The sequence below is a fragment of the Carassius gibelio genome, chromosome A8, assembly GCF_023724105.1.
Source record: "Carassius gibelio isolate Cgi1373 ecotype wild population from Czech Republic chromosome A8, carGib1.2-hapl.c, whole genome shotgun sequence".
Taxonomy (NCBI): domain Eukaryota; kingdom Metazoa; phylum Chordata; class Actinopteri; order Cypriniformes; family Cyprinidae; genus Carassius; species Carassius gibelio.
Window position 1 is genome coordinate 18,210,780 of NC_068378.1, and position 17,565 is coordinate 18,228,344.

The window sequence follows — 17,565 nt, forward strand, 5'->3', positions numbered from 1 at the left end:
TGTTTGAGATAAAAATCTAGAGAGGTCAGGTAAGGGAAAAGATTACAGATAATTTTTTTCAGTTTTTTGAAAAGATGTATATATGAATATAACCATCTGAATCAATTGAAGCTCCTGGCCCCTAGTTATTTTAAAGTATTGGCTAAATGAATCGATGGGAACTGCTTATGCACAGCATTGAGCTTTAATCAGGCTGTCCAGCGGTATTCAATAGGAACTGTCTGCTAATAAAAATGCTGCACATGAATCTCTGTGACAGAAAACTGTTAACAAAGTTGGACATAATATTGAAGGAACAGAACTGTTGTTATTTTTGCAATTATAAAAATCATCTTGGCCTTATTGAAGCATTTAGTCATTATTTCTCACCATCATGTTATTCTAAACTTATCCTTTTTTCATATTTTTCTTCAATAGATTTTTTGTAAATGATGATCTGTTTTTTGTTTAGTTTTTTTAATTATGTAGTCACAATTAATGGAGGCTGGAGCTTATCAAAGGATGCAAAAGTATCATAAAATGTATCAAAGTAGTCCACAGTGATTTGTGCAAAAATTCATGTTGCATAGAAAAAATGAATCATATAGGTTTGGAACGACATGTAGTTGAGTAAATAATGCCAGAAGTTTAAATGATCTGCCACAGACTTTACTCTTTAATCTTCCTTCCCGCTATAGAGTCTTTTCACAAATTGCCGTGTCAATAAAAGTGACTGTATCTTGGGAAGAGACTAACAGACTTCTTAAATTGCAGAAAAGCAGACCAAGACCATGCTACGTGACCAGAAATGTCTGATGTGAGTCAGTGGGTTGGTTTGAACGCATTTCATACTTTGTTTATTTCTTGTTCTGAATATGCATGTGATCACAATCTGTCACAGGAATGTATGAAACAGATCATTGACATTCATGAAGCAGAAATGATCAGTATTAGTAAATGTTCAGCAGTGTGTGAGCATCTCTGCTTTTCTATAGAGTAACCGTCTTTGTCTGTCAACATTAATAAATGTTTAGACAGTGTGGGCTTTTTGAGAATAAAACGTTCAGTAATGAGGGCATATGTTTATTTTCTTAGCTCTACTTTTAGTGTTTGACACAGTTGTTTTTATAGGAGAAAAAGTCATCAAGATATAATATTAATCTGAGACAGGGTTATAATAGTTTTCTAAAACTAAAACCATTAAAATATATATTACTTGAAATAAAATAAACTTTATCAGAAAAATCCTAAATCCCAAGGCAACGTTTCAAATTTTTATTTAGTTCAACTTGAAATTAAAATAAAATAACTAAAAATAGAAAATAATTAAAACAAATTAAAAAATATAATTAAAAAACATCAACTAATAAAAACTGACAAAAACACAAAACAAATTTAATCACATATAAACTTAAAACTAAAGTGAAAACTGGAAATGTAAAAATGAAAACATTCAAAAATACTAGTGAAAAAGTTTGAGATGTGTAGATGCATAAATCACTTACAGTATGTGTAGTATACTGTTTGTGTAACTATATATATATATATATATATATATATATATATATATAGTTTTAGTTTTCTATAACGGCCCTGCAGCTGACTGTACATTATCTGATGATTCCAGATGTTATTGGGCTTCATTACTTCTACCTGTTTGGCCCGTATCCCAACACCTTCATTCCAGTGCTTCCTTGTCATCCAAACACATCCAGATCAGCATGCTTGATATAATAAATTGACAGGACTCATTGTCTCCAATCACCTCTGTTACAAGGAAGTGCCAGATCATACGATGGGGCTGATGAAGATATAATGATTATCTGTCCCTCAACAGCAAAAGAAATGTTTTAAAAAACAATTGTCTCACTTTCAATTACCAGTTTGAAGAACTGAGCTGTAAGACTTCAGTCCACTGCAGAACTGTCTGAGTGAGTGAATGAGGTTCTTAGCCTCAGTGAGCCTCTCATTCTCAAGGCTCATTTTCAGCAGTATTTTATGTTGACGAATGTTGGCTTCATGAATATTTATACTTGATCTATTTAGCAAAAAATGAGCAGTAGGCTAATTTATCGCAAATGCACACATTTTACACATTTCTGTCTTAACTGTTCAATACATTATACCACAAAAGTCATTTTATATGGAGTGTAGTTTGTGAAAAATTATAGTTAAAATGTATTTGCCATGCAAAATCTGATTGTGGATGTAAGTGATGGGTTTTTAAAGATTTTTGAACATTTAAAATAAGTATTCCATTATTGAAATTTCTTTCGAGGTCTGGTTTTGCCAAAGGCAGATTGCAAATGTTCATGAGCAATCATGAAACCTACACCCATCTGTGACATCACATCCTTTCTGTGTGGGCCTTTATCAGGTGCTTGGCTTTGCTGTCTTTTATCAGGTTTGTATAAGCCTGTATGTATTTATTTTTTCTTTCATTTGGATCTGTTTCCTCTCCTCCTCATCTTTAGAGTTTACATAATGGCATAATGTAGGACACTGGCCGCCAGAAGCAATATCTCTCCTTGGAACACTTGCATGTGTGAATGGGGAGGATCTATTTCAGGAAGTGGGTTAATGGTAAAGGGAAGTAGATTAATTTTTATGAACAAACAGCATTATTTGTGTCATATGCAGTGTCCAAATTCTTGTACTGAATTTGGTGGTCCTTGACTGCTGATGATGTATGTTTCATATGCAGGTGTGTAGCATAAATACATTATCAGATATACATCCGGCATATTGCCATTGTCCTTTGTTTGTGACATATGAATAAGTTGTCCTGTGGCCTTATGGGATAGCAAAGTTTCCACTGATTACTTCAGAATCTCAGCATTTACATACTGTAAAAAGATTTTTCAAAATTGCAAATAAAACAAATATCATTAGATTCAGTGATGTTTATTATTATCATTTTTTTCAATGTGCAATATTTAAAAGATCTTTTCCCAGCGGGATCCACTAGTGAAGCAAATATCAACACATTTAATCGCAATCTCCCACCCCTGATACAGATGTCATACTTATTTTTCGTGGCAGCAAATCCATTTATCAAACCAGCTGAAGTTATCCTACAAAGTTTATCCTGGCAACACAACAGCTTGTCTGGGTCAGAGCGAGAATGGGTTTTTTCAACATCCTGCTCATAACTGAATTTGCTTCTCTGATTTTCAGCTCAAGAGATCTCATCCCACTGACGAGACCAGGGTTATATTTGAATTTATGGAAAAACAAGTGACTGTTCGTGTTCGTGTGAACCGCATAATGAATCGGTAATGGTGGAGGGACACAGGGAGCATCTGAATGTCTTTATCAGATTGTCTTATCTGTGACTTGAAAATGCATAATGAAATTATATAATGCAGCTCAGATGAATGGACAATATCATTTGATGAATAATCATAAGGTAGGAGATATATTATTTAAGATCTGTTTCAGGTTGGCACATGTGTTCTGGATTATCCTGCAGGTGGTGATGATCCCAAATGTAACAAGTATGTTAATGTTGGAGGGCTTTACAGTAAACAGCATGCAAGATGTCTTCCCTTAACTACAAAAATGTTCCTCTTTGCTTTAACTGCTCTTACTGCTTTAACTACAGAAATTAGCATACACGTATATAATTATGGTCATGCTTTAAATGTTAATCTGAAATAAGAAAAATGTGTATTATTTTGTTGTTCAGCCTCTTATCACTCATGAGCAGTTTTTCCATTCCATAATTTCCCCCATTATTTTTTTCCAATAAATATGCACTTTTTTCTAACTCATGCACTTTAAATTTTTTGCTAATTAAAAATGTTTAGCACATGAAGAAATGAACAGCAGTTTTGGAAAATATTAATACAATTTTGTACATTCACATTAGAAGACTCCAGCCATGTTGTATATTAATATTAACAACAATAATACATTTACCTTGTATCACTTTTCGTCTTTTGAAAACCATATTTCCCATGTTACAAAAACAGCATTCTTCCATCTTAGAAACATTGCCAAGCTACGAAACATGTTTCCTGTTTCTGATGCAGAAAAGTTAGTTCATGCATTCATGACCTCTAGACTGGTATGCTGTAATGCACTTCTAGGTGGTTGTCCTGCATCATCAATAAACAAGCTACAAGTAGTCCAAAATGCACCAGCTAGAGTTCTTACAAGGTCAAGAAAATATGATCATATTACCCCAATTCTACAGTCTCTGCACTGGTTACCTATTAAGTTCCATATCAGTTATAAAATGTAAATATTATGATTGAATCCAAGATTGTCCCTTTTGCTGATGTTTCTGAGGCAGACTTTTTTTTTTTACAAAAACAAACATTTAACATTCAGCAGTTAACACACAAATCTCATTCATCCATGCCGATGGCAATTGGTGTTGCTATCCTGAGTGCACATTTAAAGAATACAATTTCTGAGATTACTTTGACCTTTTTTGTACCATTTTTTAATACATGGTGACTTTCTGATGTTGATTTTATATATATATATATATATATATATATATATATATATATATATATATATATATATATATATATGTATATATATATATATAATGCCCTTTGCTTTGCAGTCTGATATGAAGAGAGTCACAGTTTTTGTTTTATCCAGCTGTATTTACTCATATTAATATACTCATATAACATGTTATCGTGTTAACACCAACATGTCTGAGAAAAAAAGAAAAAAAATCACTGAGTTAGAAAAAGGATCTGTCCCTTGTGTCTGTATTTTGTTGAACCAACTTTTGTTTTAATTACAGCCTTTAGTCTGTGGGGATGTCTCTGCAACATTTGCTCACTCTTCTGCCTGCAAGGACATTCCCCTTTTTCTCCTTCAAACACTGTCTGCTTAGTTTTGCTGTGGTTTGGGTCATTTGGACGTTGGAAGGTAAACTTTCTCCCCATTGACAATTTTATGGCAGAGGGCAGCAGATTTTTCTATTATTCCTTCTATCCTGACAAGTGCTGTTATTTGGATGGTGAGTTGTATTGGATTTCTGCCAGACATATCATTTGGTGTTGAGGCCAAATAATTAAATTTTAGTCTCATCTGACCATCACAGCTCTTTCCATGTGGTCTTTTTCAAATCTTCAAGGTATATTTTGGCAAAGCTCAGTCGTAACTGATTGGTCTTTCTTCAGGAGTGGCTTTTTTTTTGCAACCCTCCCATACAAGCTGCATTTGTGGAGAATTTGTGATATTGTTGTCACATGCACACAATGCAATTATTTTTCTTGATTTGTCTTTTTGACTCTTTCTTGATTCTTGACAGTGCCTCGCCACCCATAGTTGATTGTTTGCTTCAGTGGCACTACCAAGGACTGAAATGCTCCAGGAGAGCTCTTTTCATGCTGAACTAATCAAAATGACCATAGCTGATCACAGTTAAAAGTCTAATTGTTTTGTCTGCCTTTGAAAAGGTGAATAGCTACACCTCATTGAATTACCTTTTTTAGTCATTTTTAGGTGGGGGTTGATCTTTTCCACCTCAGTGATTCTTATTTATTAATTATTTTTCCAAAAGCCACATCAGAAAATCACCATAGGTCATGAGAAAGCATACCAGCAAAGATAAAAGCAAATGAGCAGTGACTTTGAAGTGGTAGTTTGGGGGATGAGGCTACTCTGATTATGCTCTTTGGTAAGTCACCAATCTATATAATTCATGTTACACCTTTAAAATGAAAATGCAATTTAAAGGCTCTCTCTGAGTCAGTAATGGTCAGAGAAACTTTTTCTTTTCTGAAACACAGTTCTTGCACTAGAAATACTGCCCAGCTTTACATACTGAAACCGTAAACTGAGAGGATTGGAAATAGGAGTTTGTTGAGCAGGGAGTCTTCCGAATACAGTAAAAGATCTGTTTCTTCTTTGACTTTCTTGTCAGTTATGACAGGGTCAGGCTATCTCAGAAAAGCTGCTTGCATACAGTGTAAAGGCTGAGATTAAAGATAAATAACTTTGACTATACAATTTTGTGCCGTTGTCTTCCCTCACTTTCAACCAAGCAAATTTCACTGTCAAGTGTTTTTCGGGGTACAGATATAGATGGGCTGCAGTGTGGTGTTTGCTATTCAATGTGGCCTCTATACATTCTCTATATATTTTTCAGTAATCTTGCAAAAGTGCAACCACAAATTTTCCAACGTTTGTTTTAAATATTTAAAGGCACTTACAGATTTTAATCTTTAAAACTGTCCATAGTCTTCTATCAAGCTGTTATGATATCACTAGAATATTCTTTCTGTGATCTAGCAGCCTATATACTTCTGATGCCCTGGTATGCATCTCATACGTGTTTATTTGTGTGTGTGTAATGCTATTATTGATTCCCTATTTGTACAGTTTGTGTAGGTCTGTATAAATTTGCACAGGCGAGCGGTGCTTATTAATGCACCGCATGTATTTCTGAGAGCTCAGATTCAAGCCTGCCACCGATATTTCCACTCGTTTCTGGAAGCGGAATGCTTTTAAAGTCAAATTATCACACGCATCTTCCTGTTTGCCAGTGAAGATGTTTGAACTCCGTGTGCAAGTTTGTGTGTGTGAGAGAGAAAAGAGCGTGCACACATATATCTCTCAAGCTGCACTCCTTCCTTAGGAAAACTCCAGAGCACTGATAACTTCATCCTCGACTCGACACCCCTGAAAAGGCTTCGGTAAGCCCCTCCGCACTCCGTCTGAAACTGACTGACTGACTCTGTCTGGAGGCAGGGTGCAGATAACACTTCCTCTCTCAGTTTAGGAGCTGCACATACTCTGTAACTCTTGAGGAGAGGAAATGAAGCTGTTTTCCAACTGGATTCTCAGTGTGACAGACTCAACCACAATCAGGGGTTGAGCTGAGAAAATCTGCCTTATTAATTCAGCTAATGAATTATATTTATATTATATATTTTATATATATACACACTGGTCAAAGTTTTTTTTTTTTTTTTTTTTTTTTTCAAAGAAGTCTCAGCAAGGCTGTATTTAAAACAAAAACAGTGAAAAAAGGATATTGTAAAATATTATTACCATTAAAATAACTTTTCTGTTTTCATATATATTTTAAAGTGTAATTTATTCCTGCGATGTCAAGCCTGAATTTTTAGCTGCTATTACTTCAGTGTCACATGATTCTTCAGAAATCATTCTAATTGCTGATTTAGTGGTCAAGAAACATTGCTTATTTCTTATTCTTGTTATCACAGTTGAAATATGTTTAATATTTTTGTGGAAAATATTATTTGTGTAATATTTGTGTAACTGATCCTTGTTGAATAAAAGCATGATTTTTAGACAAAATAAATAACAGTAAAAAAAAACAAACAAAAAAGGTGCCACCAAGTAAATAAGCCAGGTAAGTAAATGTGTAAATCTTATTTCAGGTAAGTATCTGGGCTCTTAATACACACAGAGAGCGAGATGTTGTTCACAGTTAGACTAGAGCAGCAACAAAATGAGGTTTATCATTATGAACTGTGTCTTCTATCATCTCATGACTGAATGGCATCTCATTCTTTTAAATGCATGTGATGCTTGCTAAATATATTTGGTCAATTATGGTGACAAATTTTCTCAGTGATTATGTCACAAAGTCATCTCCTCATTATTCTTGCATGATCTCACTGAAGTTTCATCAGGTTGATGGCTTCAATAATATGCTCAGGGTTTTCTGAGTAATTCATGTGAAAGGATTCAGGAAAATGTCCACCCACGAGTCTGCCCTCTGCCTGGAAACTGTAGACCTTAGAAACATGAGCTTGAGCCATGAAATGTGTGGAAAGTCTGCAGGAGTTTTGGGGAAGTGCTTTCTGCTGAATGTGAAAGTGCTCAAGAGAAAAATTAGAGATGCATGAAATTTAAGAATTAAGCCCATGTGTTTTATTTTATGGCTGTCTGGAAGAAATTGAGACATTAAAGAGATTAAAGCACAATTTAACTTTGTGCAAACAAACAACCAACGTTTGTGAAGATAATGGAGCTATCATGATCAGCCTTATGTAAGATTCAATGACAAAATGAACCAAATTAATAGTAACTGTGAGCAAGTTCCTTGTTTCATATGTATTTTTCGCCTATATATACTAATATATATATATATATATATATATATATATATATATATATATATATATATATTTAAATTATCTGTAGAAAACCATGTCAAAAACTGAAGGCAAGGACATCTGATGCAAACCGATTCGCACAGCTGGAATTTTTACAGCACACAGTTTTCTCTCCAGAATGTTGATTTATGGTGACAAGAACTTGATTTGTAGTCAATATAACATTATATCATAACAAAAAGTAACAGCTAAAATGTTCTTGTTGAGTACTCTTTGTGTTGTTTACAGCCTTACTTCGTCACTTGCTCCTTCACAAAGGCTCTCTGGATATTGTATAAGTTGCAGAGAAAAATACAACACAGTTGAATCAGACACAGTATTTCAAAATGAGTTCAAACCTATTGATGGATTTTGGAAAGCTAAAGCAGTTTAAGTCATGGGTTGGGCTTCTGATGCTCTGGATTTAAAGGGGGGGGGGGGGGTGAAATGCTCGTTTTAATCCTGTTTTCATCCTGTTCATATACTGTTAATCTTGAGTACCTATAGAGTAGTACTGCATCCTTCATAACTCCAAAAAGTCTTTAGTTTTATTATATTCATAAGAGAAAGATTTTTAAGAGTACCGATTTTTCCTGGAAAACCACGACCAGCTGTGAGGGAAAAACCATCATCCAAAACAAACAATGGCTAACAGTCAGATTCAGCCGTTTATTTATGATCCAGAATCAGATCCCGAGGCTGAAACTGAACGAGAGCAGCAGCAGCAACGACTCGCTCCGAGCGGGGCTCGAACCCGGGTCTCCGGCATGGGAAGCAGACGCACTAACAAGGAGGCAGAGATATTTTAAGCAGTTTTACTCACCGCCTGCAGTTCCAACACACGATCGTGACCCTTTTTCGTTGGGATTGCATCTTCCTTAAGAAATAAACGATATGCAAATCCGTCGTCAAACTGGGCCTTGTTTGTAAAACAAGCATCTTCGAAATGCAGGGAACAAACAAAAACACTTGCACAACTCCGTTGATGCTCTGTAAAAATAAACTCCATCCACTGGTCCCTTAATGCTGTTTTTTTTTTTTTGGTAATCTGTGCAGGGTTGTCTTGCCCTGGCAACCAAAAACACACTCCTTTTGTGACATTTCGCGACGCTCTCGCTCTGATCAGGGAATGTCTGTTGTGCTCTCAGTGCTCTGCTATACGGGAGCGCGCGCTCTTCCGGCAGATGCGCCCTTAGGACCCATATAAGTAAATTCCACTCCATCTAACGTCACACAGAGCCATACTCGAAAAAAACTTTCCGAAACTTGTGACAAACCGGAAGGAGTATTTTGGGAACAAAAATACTCCTTCAAACGTACAACTTAAATTTTGAAACTTTGTCCATGTTTAGCATGGGAATCCAACTCTTTAACAGTGTAAAAAACTCAGTATGCATGAAATAGCATTTCACCCCCCCTTTAACCCTCATTGACACAGCAGCAGAATATAGCCGTCAGTCCTGTATTTTGCGCTTCCATTGACATTTCTGTTGATTACCATAATGACAACCAGCACATTCTTGAACAACTCACATCTGTATATTTTCAGGACTCTATTTTCAACAAATCCCCGTTGTGTGAGTGGAATTATACTGGACAACCAGCTGTCTGGCACTCAAGGCCATAAATGAGCTTAATATTTATAAATAATTAAAGAAATAAAGAAGGGGTTTAAGGGAATAAAGAAAAAGAAATACAAAACAGTAAACGATTTTGCCTTATAGCCTATGCAGGAAACATAATAAGCAGTTAGATCGCTGACGCAGAAAAAAAAAATTGGTTTACCTTTTGCTTTTTGAACGGCATGTTATGCAGGAGCCGCTGCAGTAATCGTGAGGCGCGAGGCCAACGCTCCTGCCAAGCGCAGGTTTACATGTGTGCACATAGACAGAGTAAAAGTTATCTTTAAAAATATACATACATTTTTAATATCGAAAATCTGCTAGTGGCGGCGGGTGAGCAGCAGAGGCAGTGGGAAAAGAGAATTAATGCCATCATATTGATTCATCTGATAAAAAGCCCCAGAGAGAATGATGGACAGCTCATGATGTAGGAGCCTTAGATTATGCAAAATACACACGTGTGATGACTGCAGACGATTTAGGACAGCTCGAGGGGGGAAATAGGCGAAAAAGCTGAATTTGATTTTATGTGAGAGAAATAAATATATTTTATAAATTTACTACAAAACAATGGCATTTACTGTCAGATTACGTATAGATTGTAATGTATAGCTGTCACAGTGTCCCACTCTGGTGCTTTGTGCTCTTGTTCGCTAACATAGCTCCAATCATTTATAAATATGCCATAAAATAGTTCAAGTTAAGTGCTATTACTCTATATCTTGGTAAAAATTACTGACAGTAACAAGGGCTGATCAAATCTTATAGTACAGATGGAGTTTTGAGTAAGTGAGTGGATGTTTAAGGCCTGTTTCACACTGACAGCACAAAGTGAGCAAGCTGTTGCAGTTTCAAACCACTTTTTCACATATGTGCTGCTGTGTGTGTTGTGAATCAGAGGAAAAGTTAGTCATGTGATTCTTGCCAAGGGTTGTTCTACAGGTATGCACCTGTTCCTTTAAAGCTATTGTGAGAATATGTTTCAAATGAAAGAATGTGAAGAAATAAGTATTTATGTGTGGGTGTGTGCGTTTTCTTTATTAGTTCACCCAAAAATGAATTCTAACATTGGATTTTGAATGTTGTTTTCAAACCTATATAATGCGCACTCTCATAATGTGCACAAAAATGTTAAAACATCATTTGAATTTTTTTTTCTGTCCTGAAAAAGAAAGAGGTTGTAAGGAAAGTGGAGGAATGTGTAAACCATTAATTTTAAGATTCTTAAATTTTCCAAACTGGAAATCCCTGCACACTTTCCTTTCTGAACCTTTCCAAACCTTTTAAAACAAAGGAACTTTCTTAAGTTTTGGAACTGAACCTTTCCAAAACGTTCAGAGCTGCACACTTTTCCTTCCTTTCCCTTTCTCTTCTCCTCTCTTCTGTCTATCTAGGGCAGGTTGTTGTTTAACCGTTTGATCAGCTGACTGCATGTCTCCTCCCACGAGTTTAAATCTCATTAAAGCATGCAGTTCATCTCTCCTTTCTTACCTTTTTCATTCTTGTTCCCTCACTCTCTCTCTTCTTCATCCTTGCTGTATCCAGCACATTACAGTATCCACAGAGCACTCAGTTTTGGGAAGAGGACTTTAAAATTGAGAATGTGCAGTCTGGGGAGCCAAGAGGTCACAGGAAACGATGCAGGTTTTATTGTGTTAGGTTGTTTTTAGGGGACTTTAATTGTTGCTGATTTGTTTTAACGGAGAGCTGAGTACAGAGAAAGAGAGTGAGAGACAGCCAAAGAGAGATTTTTTTTAAAAATGTCAAAAAATAAAATAAAATTGTCACAGGCATTGTCAGCCATCACAGGAATTAAAGATTTTTGTGACAGAACCGTACTAATGACAAGGGCTCACTTTGAGGTGTTTCCCTCTCTGTCATTCTCCATTCACGTCTATCAGGTTTCTTCCTCTCTTTTAACTTGGCCAGCAGTCTGACAGCTTGTCAAAACAAACAATAACCACAAAAGCACATGTGTGTTGTTATTCTTATTGATATCCTTATTAGCTGCCATTCTAATAAACCACTGCTTTCTGCTGTTAACCCCACGATTGACAGCAGCTGTGCATTCCAATCGCACAGATTTTGTAGAACGCTATTTCGGTCTTCATGACAGTACTTCAATGTCACCGTCAAAAAGATACAAGAGTTCTGAGCAAGAAGGAAGGCTTGAACTTTGAGTAATGAGACAGCCGTGAACAGATCCTTCACAAACATCAAGAAGCACTCAGGAACTGATTTGTTACCCACTGAGCTGATGTTAGATGCTAAAATGTCACAGGTTGCTGTGTGCAGAGGGTGTGCGTCTGGGTACAGTTGAAAAGGCGTCATGATCTCCAGAGTGATTTCTGAATTTCATCATATTGCTCAGCCCTTGCCTTGAGTTTGTTCACACTCCCATCTGCTGGCCTCAAGTGGTACAGCAACTACTACCTATTGTGCTCTTCATGCTGTCCATGCTAGCTGGGAGATTTTTTTTTAATAATACAGTCTCAGAATCTAAAGCTTTGAATCTAATTTAGATGTTTATGATAAGATTTTGAGTAAGTTTAACGTTCCAAAACTTTTAAGCACACAAGGCACTATTTTTTAATTGTGTCTACACAGACAGATTTAAAGATAGGGTCACCTTAAAGATAGATAGATAGATAGATAGATAGATAGATAGATAGATAGATAGATAGATAGATAGATAGATAGATAGATAGATAGATAGATAGATAGATAGATAGATAGATAGATAGATAGATAGATAGATAGATAGATAGAGAGTGTGAATCGAATCTATTCTTGACAGCTGGATTCTATAGCCTCTTCATCAGTCAATTCCGTGTGTCCACGAGACAGGTCACATGACTCAGTTTTGCCCCCTGGATTGCTTTGCTCCAAGTGGACAACACCGATCCTGTAGACCTCCAGCAAAACAATGAGGATGTTCTTGCATGTGAAGAAGATCATCAGCTGGTTCAGAACATTTTCACGTATCATGAGGTACAGACGGTAAATCAGGAATGGGCCATCCTGCAGACCCACCGTTAGCAGAAGGCTCCAGACTTCGCTAGAGCAGCAGGACACGGTCCAGCCAGCTCGCCCAGGCTTTACAGCCTCTGACTGACCTTCCTCTCGGACTCTGGGATGGCTGGTTTGGGTAAGAACAAGAGGAAACTGCATCAAGGCCCAGGAGAACAAACTTAGCCCAACAATGATCACAGCCTGCTTGGTTTTCACTTGCGGCTCCTTAAACGTGTCAAAGATGTCCAGGATATCAGCTCCAAGCCCCACATAAACCATGAGGAGCTGAGATAGCTGGTCACGTGACATGTCACCCTTCGGCATCAGCCAGCGGCCCAGAACCAAAACGATCAACATGGTCTGCTCCAGAGCCTCCACCCAGTTCTCAGGATCAAGTTCCGCCAACCCCTGTCTCACACACACACACCACAAATGGGCTAATCACCATGGTAACAGCCCAGACAGTGAGAGCACACAGCAAGACTGCGATCATTTAAATGGATGAATCAAAATTGTTGTTTAGATCTTATTGTTATGCCAGATTAAAAAGGTTCAAACAGTTAATAAGGAAAAATGATTGCTTTGACTCATTGGAGTGCCTCAACAAAAGATCCACTGGAGGATTAACTTAATGAAAGAGGACAACTGAGATGATATGGTTTCAAAAACGCTTTTCAGTAAAGTCACTGATTAGCTATTGCAGAGTATTCTTACAAAACACCCAGCTTTCCACCCACACAAAGTCACAACAACAACAAAAAACAATTATCACAGTCATCAATATTAAAAAAAAATTCTGATTAGTCAGATACAGAGCTGTAAGAAAGTCTAAACCTGTAAAAACCTCAGACAGGATCAACAGCATTTTATGTAACTATATAAAAGCACTGGAGTTTGGATATAAACTTACAAATACTTTGCATTTTCAAAAATACTTTTAAGTGTTTCTAGCGGTTTTTTCTTAAGATTGTTCAATAGAAAAAACTACTTTAAGAACTAAACTATTTGTGGGAAAGTATTTAATCCATTTATTGGGTTCTTTTGAATATTAAGCATTGCAGCATTGATGTTAATGATGGATACATTTATTGTAAAGATTAACCAGGGTTTTAAGCAGAATGTGTTGTATTAGACAACTTTATTACTTGGCTATTATACAATCAAATATTAAAGCCTGTCATTTTATTCTTAAGACAAAAATTAAGATGAACTAAAGAAAATATTTGAGAACTTCATTCTTTATAAAAATTTTAAATCAAATAAATTTCTTACATTTTTGTTTTTTAAAAAGGTTATAATCTGGTCCAATTATTTAAGTTATTGGACATGCTTCAATATTTCTAGAGTCAAATTCTGTAATACAGACTTATGCCGTTGTATGTGAATGTGGGAGATTCCAGTTCATTAGCTGTATCGAAATAACAAGAAGAATAACAAAGTGCAGAAAACAATAAAACTGTTTCATATTTAAAATAATACATTAAATATAATATCGTAAGACACACCAATTTGCAATATCAAGCACCAAAATTAGTCAGGTCAGAGTTAATGATTGTTTTCCACCCACCATTGTTAGAGGCATCTGGGAGAAGAATTGCGGGTCAGAGTTTGTGCTCGAGTTGATAGGCAGATTGGACTGTAGGAGGTTCAGTTCCAGGAACCAGACCGAGGGAATCACAGTGCTCAGATATAGAAACACCATAGGTGAGAACCTGCAGAAGAGTGGATCATCACATTAATGGAGGAGCACGCCTATTCTTTACTTTTGACTTAGTAAAACCACCAAACAGTTGTATGTGTGTCAGATTCTTCTGACTGGGTGGTAAAGCTGGGTCACACCACAGAGTCCGGTGCTGCAGGCACACCAGCCCAAAGCAGACTGCAAATTACTCCCATTAGCTATGCAAATCCCCACTGACACATGCGAGCCTCTCTAAAGAGCACAGAGACTTCAAAGTGTAGAGTGCAGGAGAGAGATAGTATGCGTAGAAAAGTAGTAAGGCAGAGAAGGAGAGATAGAAAAGTTCAGGTGGAGATCATGGTAGAGCGAAGAGGTTGATGAGAAAGACAGAGGTAAGGAGAAAGTCCTCAGAAGGTCGTCCGTCCATGTCAGTGGGGTAGAGTCTCATTAAAACATTTCCTAGCATAGCGATCTCAATGTACATGCATAAATTAACCAATAAACAGAATCAAGTCTGAATGTGATGATGTGCTGCTCTGTGTGAATGCTAAGTTAGTTTTTTTCCTCAGTTGAGCGAAGGGGTTGTTATTATTATCACAAGTCCCCGCAAGACAGACTGAAGTGCCGAAGTAACGAGTGCAACTTCCCAGATTCTCATTAGTGTTTTAATTATTATTAAGGCACCCTGCTTCTGAGCCCTGTGTCGTTTTGTACTATAACGTTTGGAATAACTTGGTAAAGTTATTTTAAAAAGGCCATAACAGATTCTCTTTTTTCTGAGAGTTACATGAAAGTTGGTAAAACTATTTTTGACAAACACATCATTTCCAAGTGAAAAGAGTCCTTAATAGTATTAATAGTATTAATATGATAAAAAGGAAAAATCTGTCATTGTTTACTCACCCACATGTCATTCCAAATTCACATTATTTTTTTAGTTCTTTCGTTAAACATGATATTTCTGTAATATATAATTTTTTTAAATCACAATCAAAAATGTGGCTTTTCTGCGGGTCAGAGACCTCAAAAATGTGTAATGACATTATATCATTATAAAAATATCTTTCCTTGCTTTTAATTTTCAAGTTTAAACTACATGTTGCTATATTGTTCAAAAGTGTGGGGTCAGTAAACATTCTGTTTGTTATTTGAAAAACAAATCATACTTTTACTCAACAGATATTCAGTGAATTGATTAAAAGTGACCGTATAATTTTACAAAAGATGTCTGCTTAAAAAATGCTGTTCATATAAACTTACTTTTCGTTAAAGAATCCTGAAATATAATGTTTCAACAGTTTTCAACATAGAGAACAATTATTTTTCTTGAGCATCAAATAAGCATATTATATTTTATATTTTGTTTTAATTTTAATAATATTTCACAATAGTACTGTTCTTTATTTATTTTTTATCAAATTAATAGAGCATTTATGAGCATAAAAGGCTTCTTCCAAAATCGTAAAAAAATATCTTACCAACAACATATATATATATATATATATAACATATTATACTAGGATATATATACATAATTCTTTTTCTATTTCAAATTCTATTTATTATTTTCATACGGAGTCAAACAAAATGTTGCAACAAATTCATTTACAGCGCTATGCACCAATATTTGTGTTAAATTCTGCAATAATTCCAGTGACACCACTGTCATTATATTTATGTCTTTGATAGGACTATAGCATAACCTCACCATTTCCATTCAGCATTCTGCGTGTATTTGATAGTGATTGCCATCTCCACACCCAGCAGCGTCACACCCATCAGAAGCAGCCAATAGGAGGGCTCTCCAGTCACCTCCACTACACGCCACACTGTCAGGATCCCATGCACCGCAAACAGGAAGCGACTCAGAAGAGCCAATAAGATGTTCAGAACCCGGCACATTGTTCATTTAACGCAGTCTGAATCAGAAAGACAGAACTGAAGGGCAAAGAAAAAAGTTCATATATGATGCATTTGTTCTTGTATATTCAGTAAATGGAATATTTATAATACTAAACATGCATGTGCACCTAAAAAAAATACCTTATAGGAAAAGTTTGATTTATTTTCATTAATCAGTTATATATAAAGTTAATAAAATAATGCAGAAATATGTGATCTTATTTAACAAATCAATGAATAAAATACATATCTGATGGTCTCCTGTGAACGATTTAAATTTGATAAACACATGCTTAATATTAAACAAGTAGACAACTTACTTAACATTTCCTTAAATCTCAGCGCAACCGTATAAAATGATACCAGACTTACTTTCAGTGGGTTCAGCCAAAGGATCCAGATTCAGATACTCAAGTGACGGTTATAAAATATATTCCACTTGTTTTCACAGATTACCAAAACAAAAGCTTCTACCATATCCACAACCCTCTGGCTACCCCTGAGTTGGAGACAGTCCTTTTTAACTGCAAACACAACTTAACCCCCCTGAGGTTTCAGGGACTGCTTCTGGATATGAATGGGTGTGTGTGTGTCTTGTATAGATAAAATGCAGTCTTTGGGGATAAAATAGGATGGAGTGTGTGTGTGCCTGAAGAAATGTGTGTTTGTTAGCGCATTTGAGGTTATTGTGACTGAACATGTCACAGATAACACTTCCTGCTGCTGTATGATCACCCATTATGATGTCATCCTTAAGGGAACCAAGAACAAAGTTATCTGCAATGAGGAGCCAGTCTTTCAGACGGCATTTTCAGACACATTTTACACATACACACCCTGATTCCACCATGCCACAGTAGTACCACCCAACATGGGCCGTGATAAGACGCCTCCACAGAAAAACATAGGCAATGCAACCTTTACAGTGGACATGGGATCATATGCTATTAATAATAGGATTCAGAGTAGGTTCTTGTGATTTTTGTTACAGGTTTTTGGACATGACAAAAAAATTTAAAGAAATTAATCTACACTGTCACAAATCTCAGTTTTGAATGTTTTGTAGGCTATACAGTAATGTTTAACTCATACTATGTACTTTCTTGGTCACAAAGTAAGTTAGGACATACTGTAGTAACAGACTTGTTTCATTATCTATATTTTGAATGATTTGGCTGAATAAATTATTCCGTGTCTCTCTCATAAGGACATTTACTTGTTTTGTCAATGAATGAATCTGAGTTTAACCATTTGTTTACGAATCAGTTGA

The 17,565-nt window shown here is 36.0% G+C and overlaps 1 protein-coding gene across 1 annotated transcript; it reads right to left on the reverse strand.

The window, feature by feature from the left end:
• Positions 1-12,484: 12,484 nt before the first annotated feature.
• Positions 12,485-17,305, reverse strand: LOC128018087 (transmembrane protein 26-like). The gene is made up of 3 exons (XM_052603466.1): positions 16,102-17,305; positions 14,280-14,424; positions 12,485-13,120 (listed from the first exon to the last, which is right to left on the reverse strand). The coding sequence occupies exons 1-3, from the start codon at positions 16,293-16,295 to the stop codon at positions 12,485-12,487; spliced, it is 975 nt and encodes a 324-aa protein (XP_052459426.1). The 5' UTR covers positions 16,296-17,305.
• Positions 17,306-17,565: the final 260 nt, after the last annotated feature.

What these genes read in the sequence shown, in the direction of transcription:
- LOC128018087 (XM_052603466.1), bottom strand. Translation starts at nt 16,295, where the DNA reads ATGTGCCGGGTTCTGAACATCTTATTGGCTCTTCTGAGTCGCTTCCTG. An exon ending in CAGAATGCTGAATGGAAATG is followed by an intron (nt 14,425 to 16,101) that starts GTGAGGTTATGC and finishes ACTCTTCTGCAG; the next exon opens with GTTCTCACCTATGGTGTTTC. An exon ending in CCCAGATGCCTCTAACAATG is followed by an intron (nt 13,121 to 14,279) that starts GTGGGTGGAAAA and finishes TGTGTGAGACAG; the next exon opens with GGGTTGGCGGAACTTGATCC.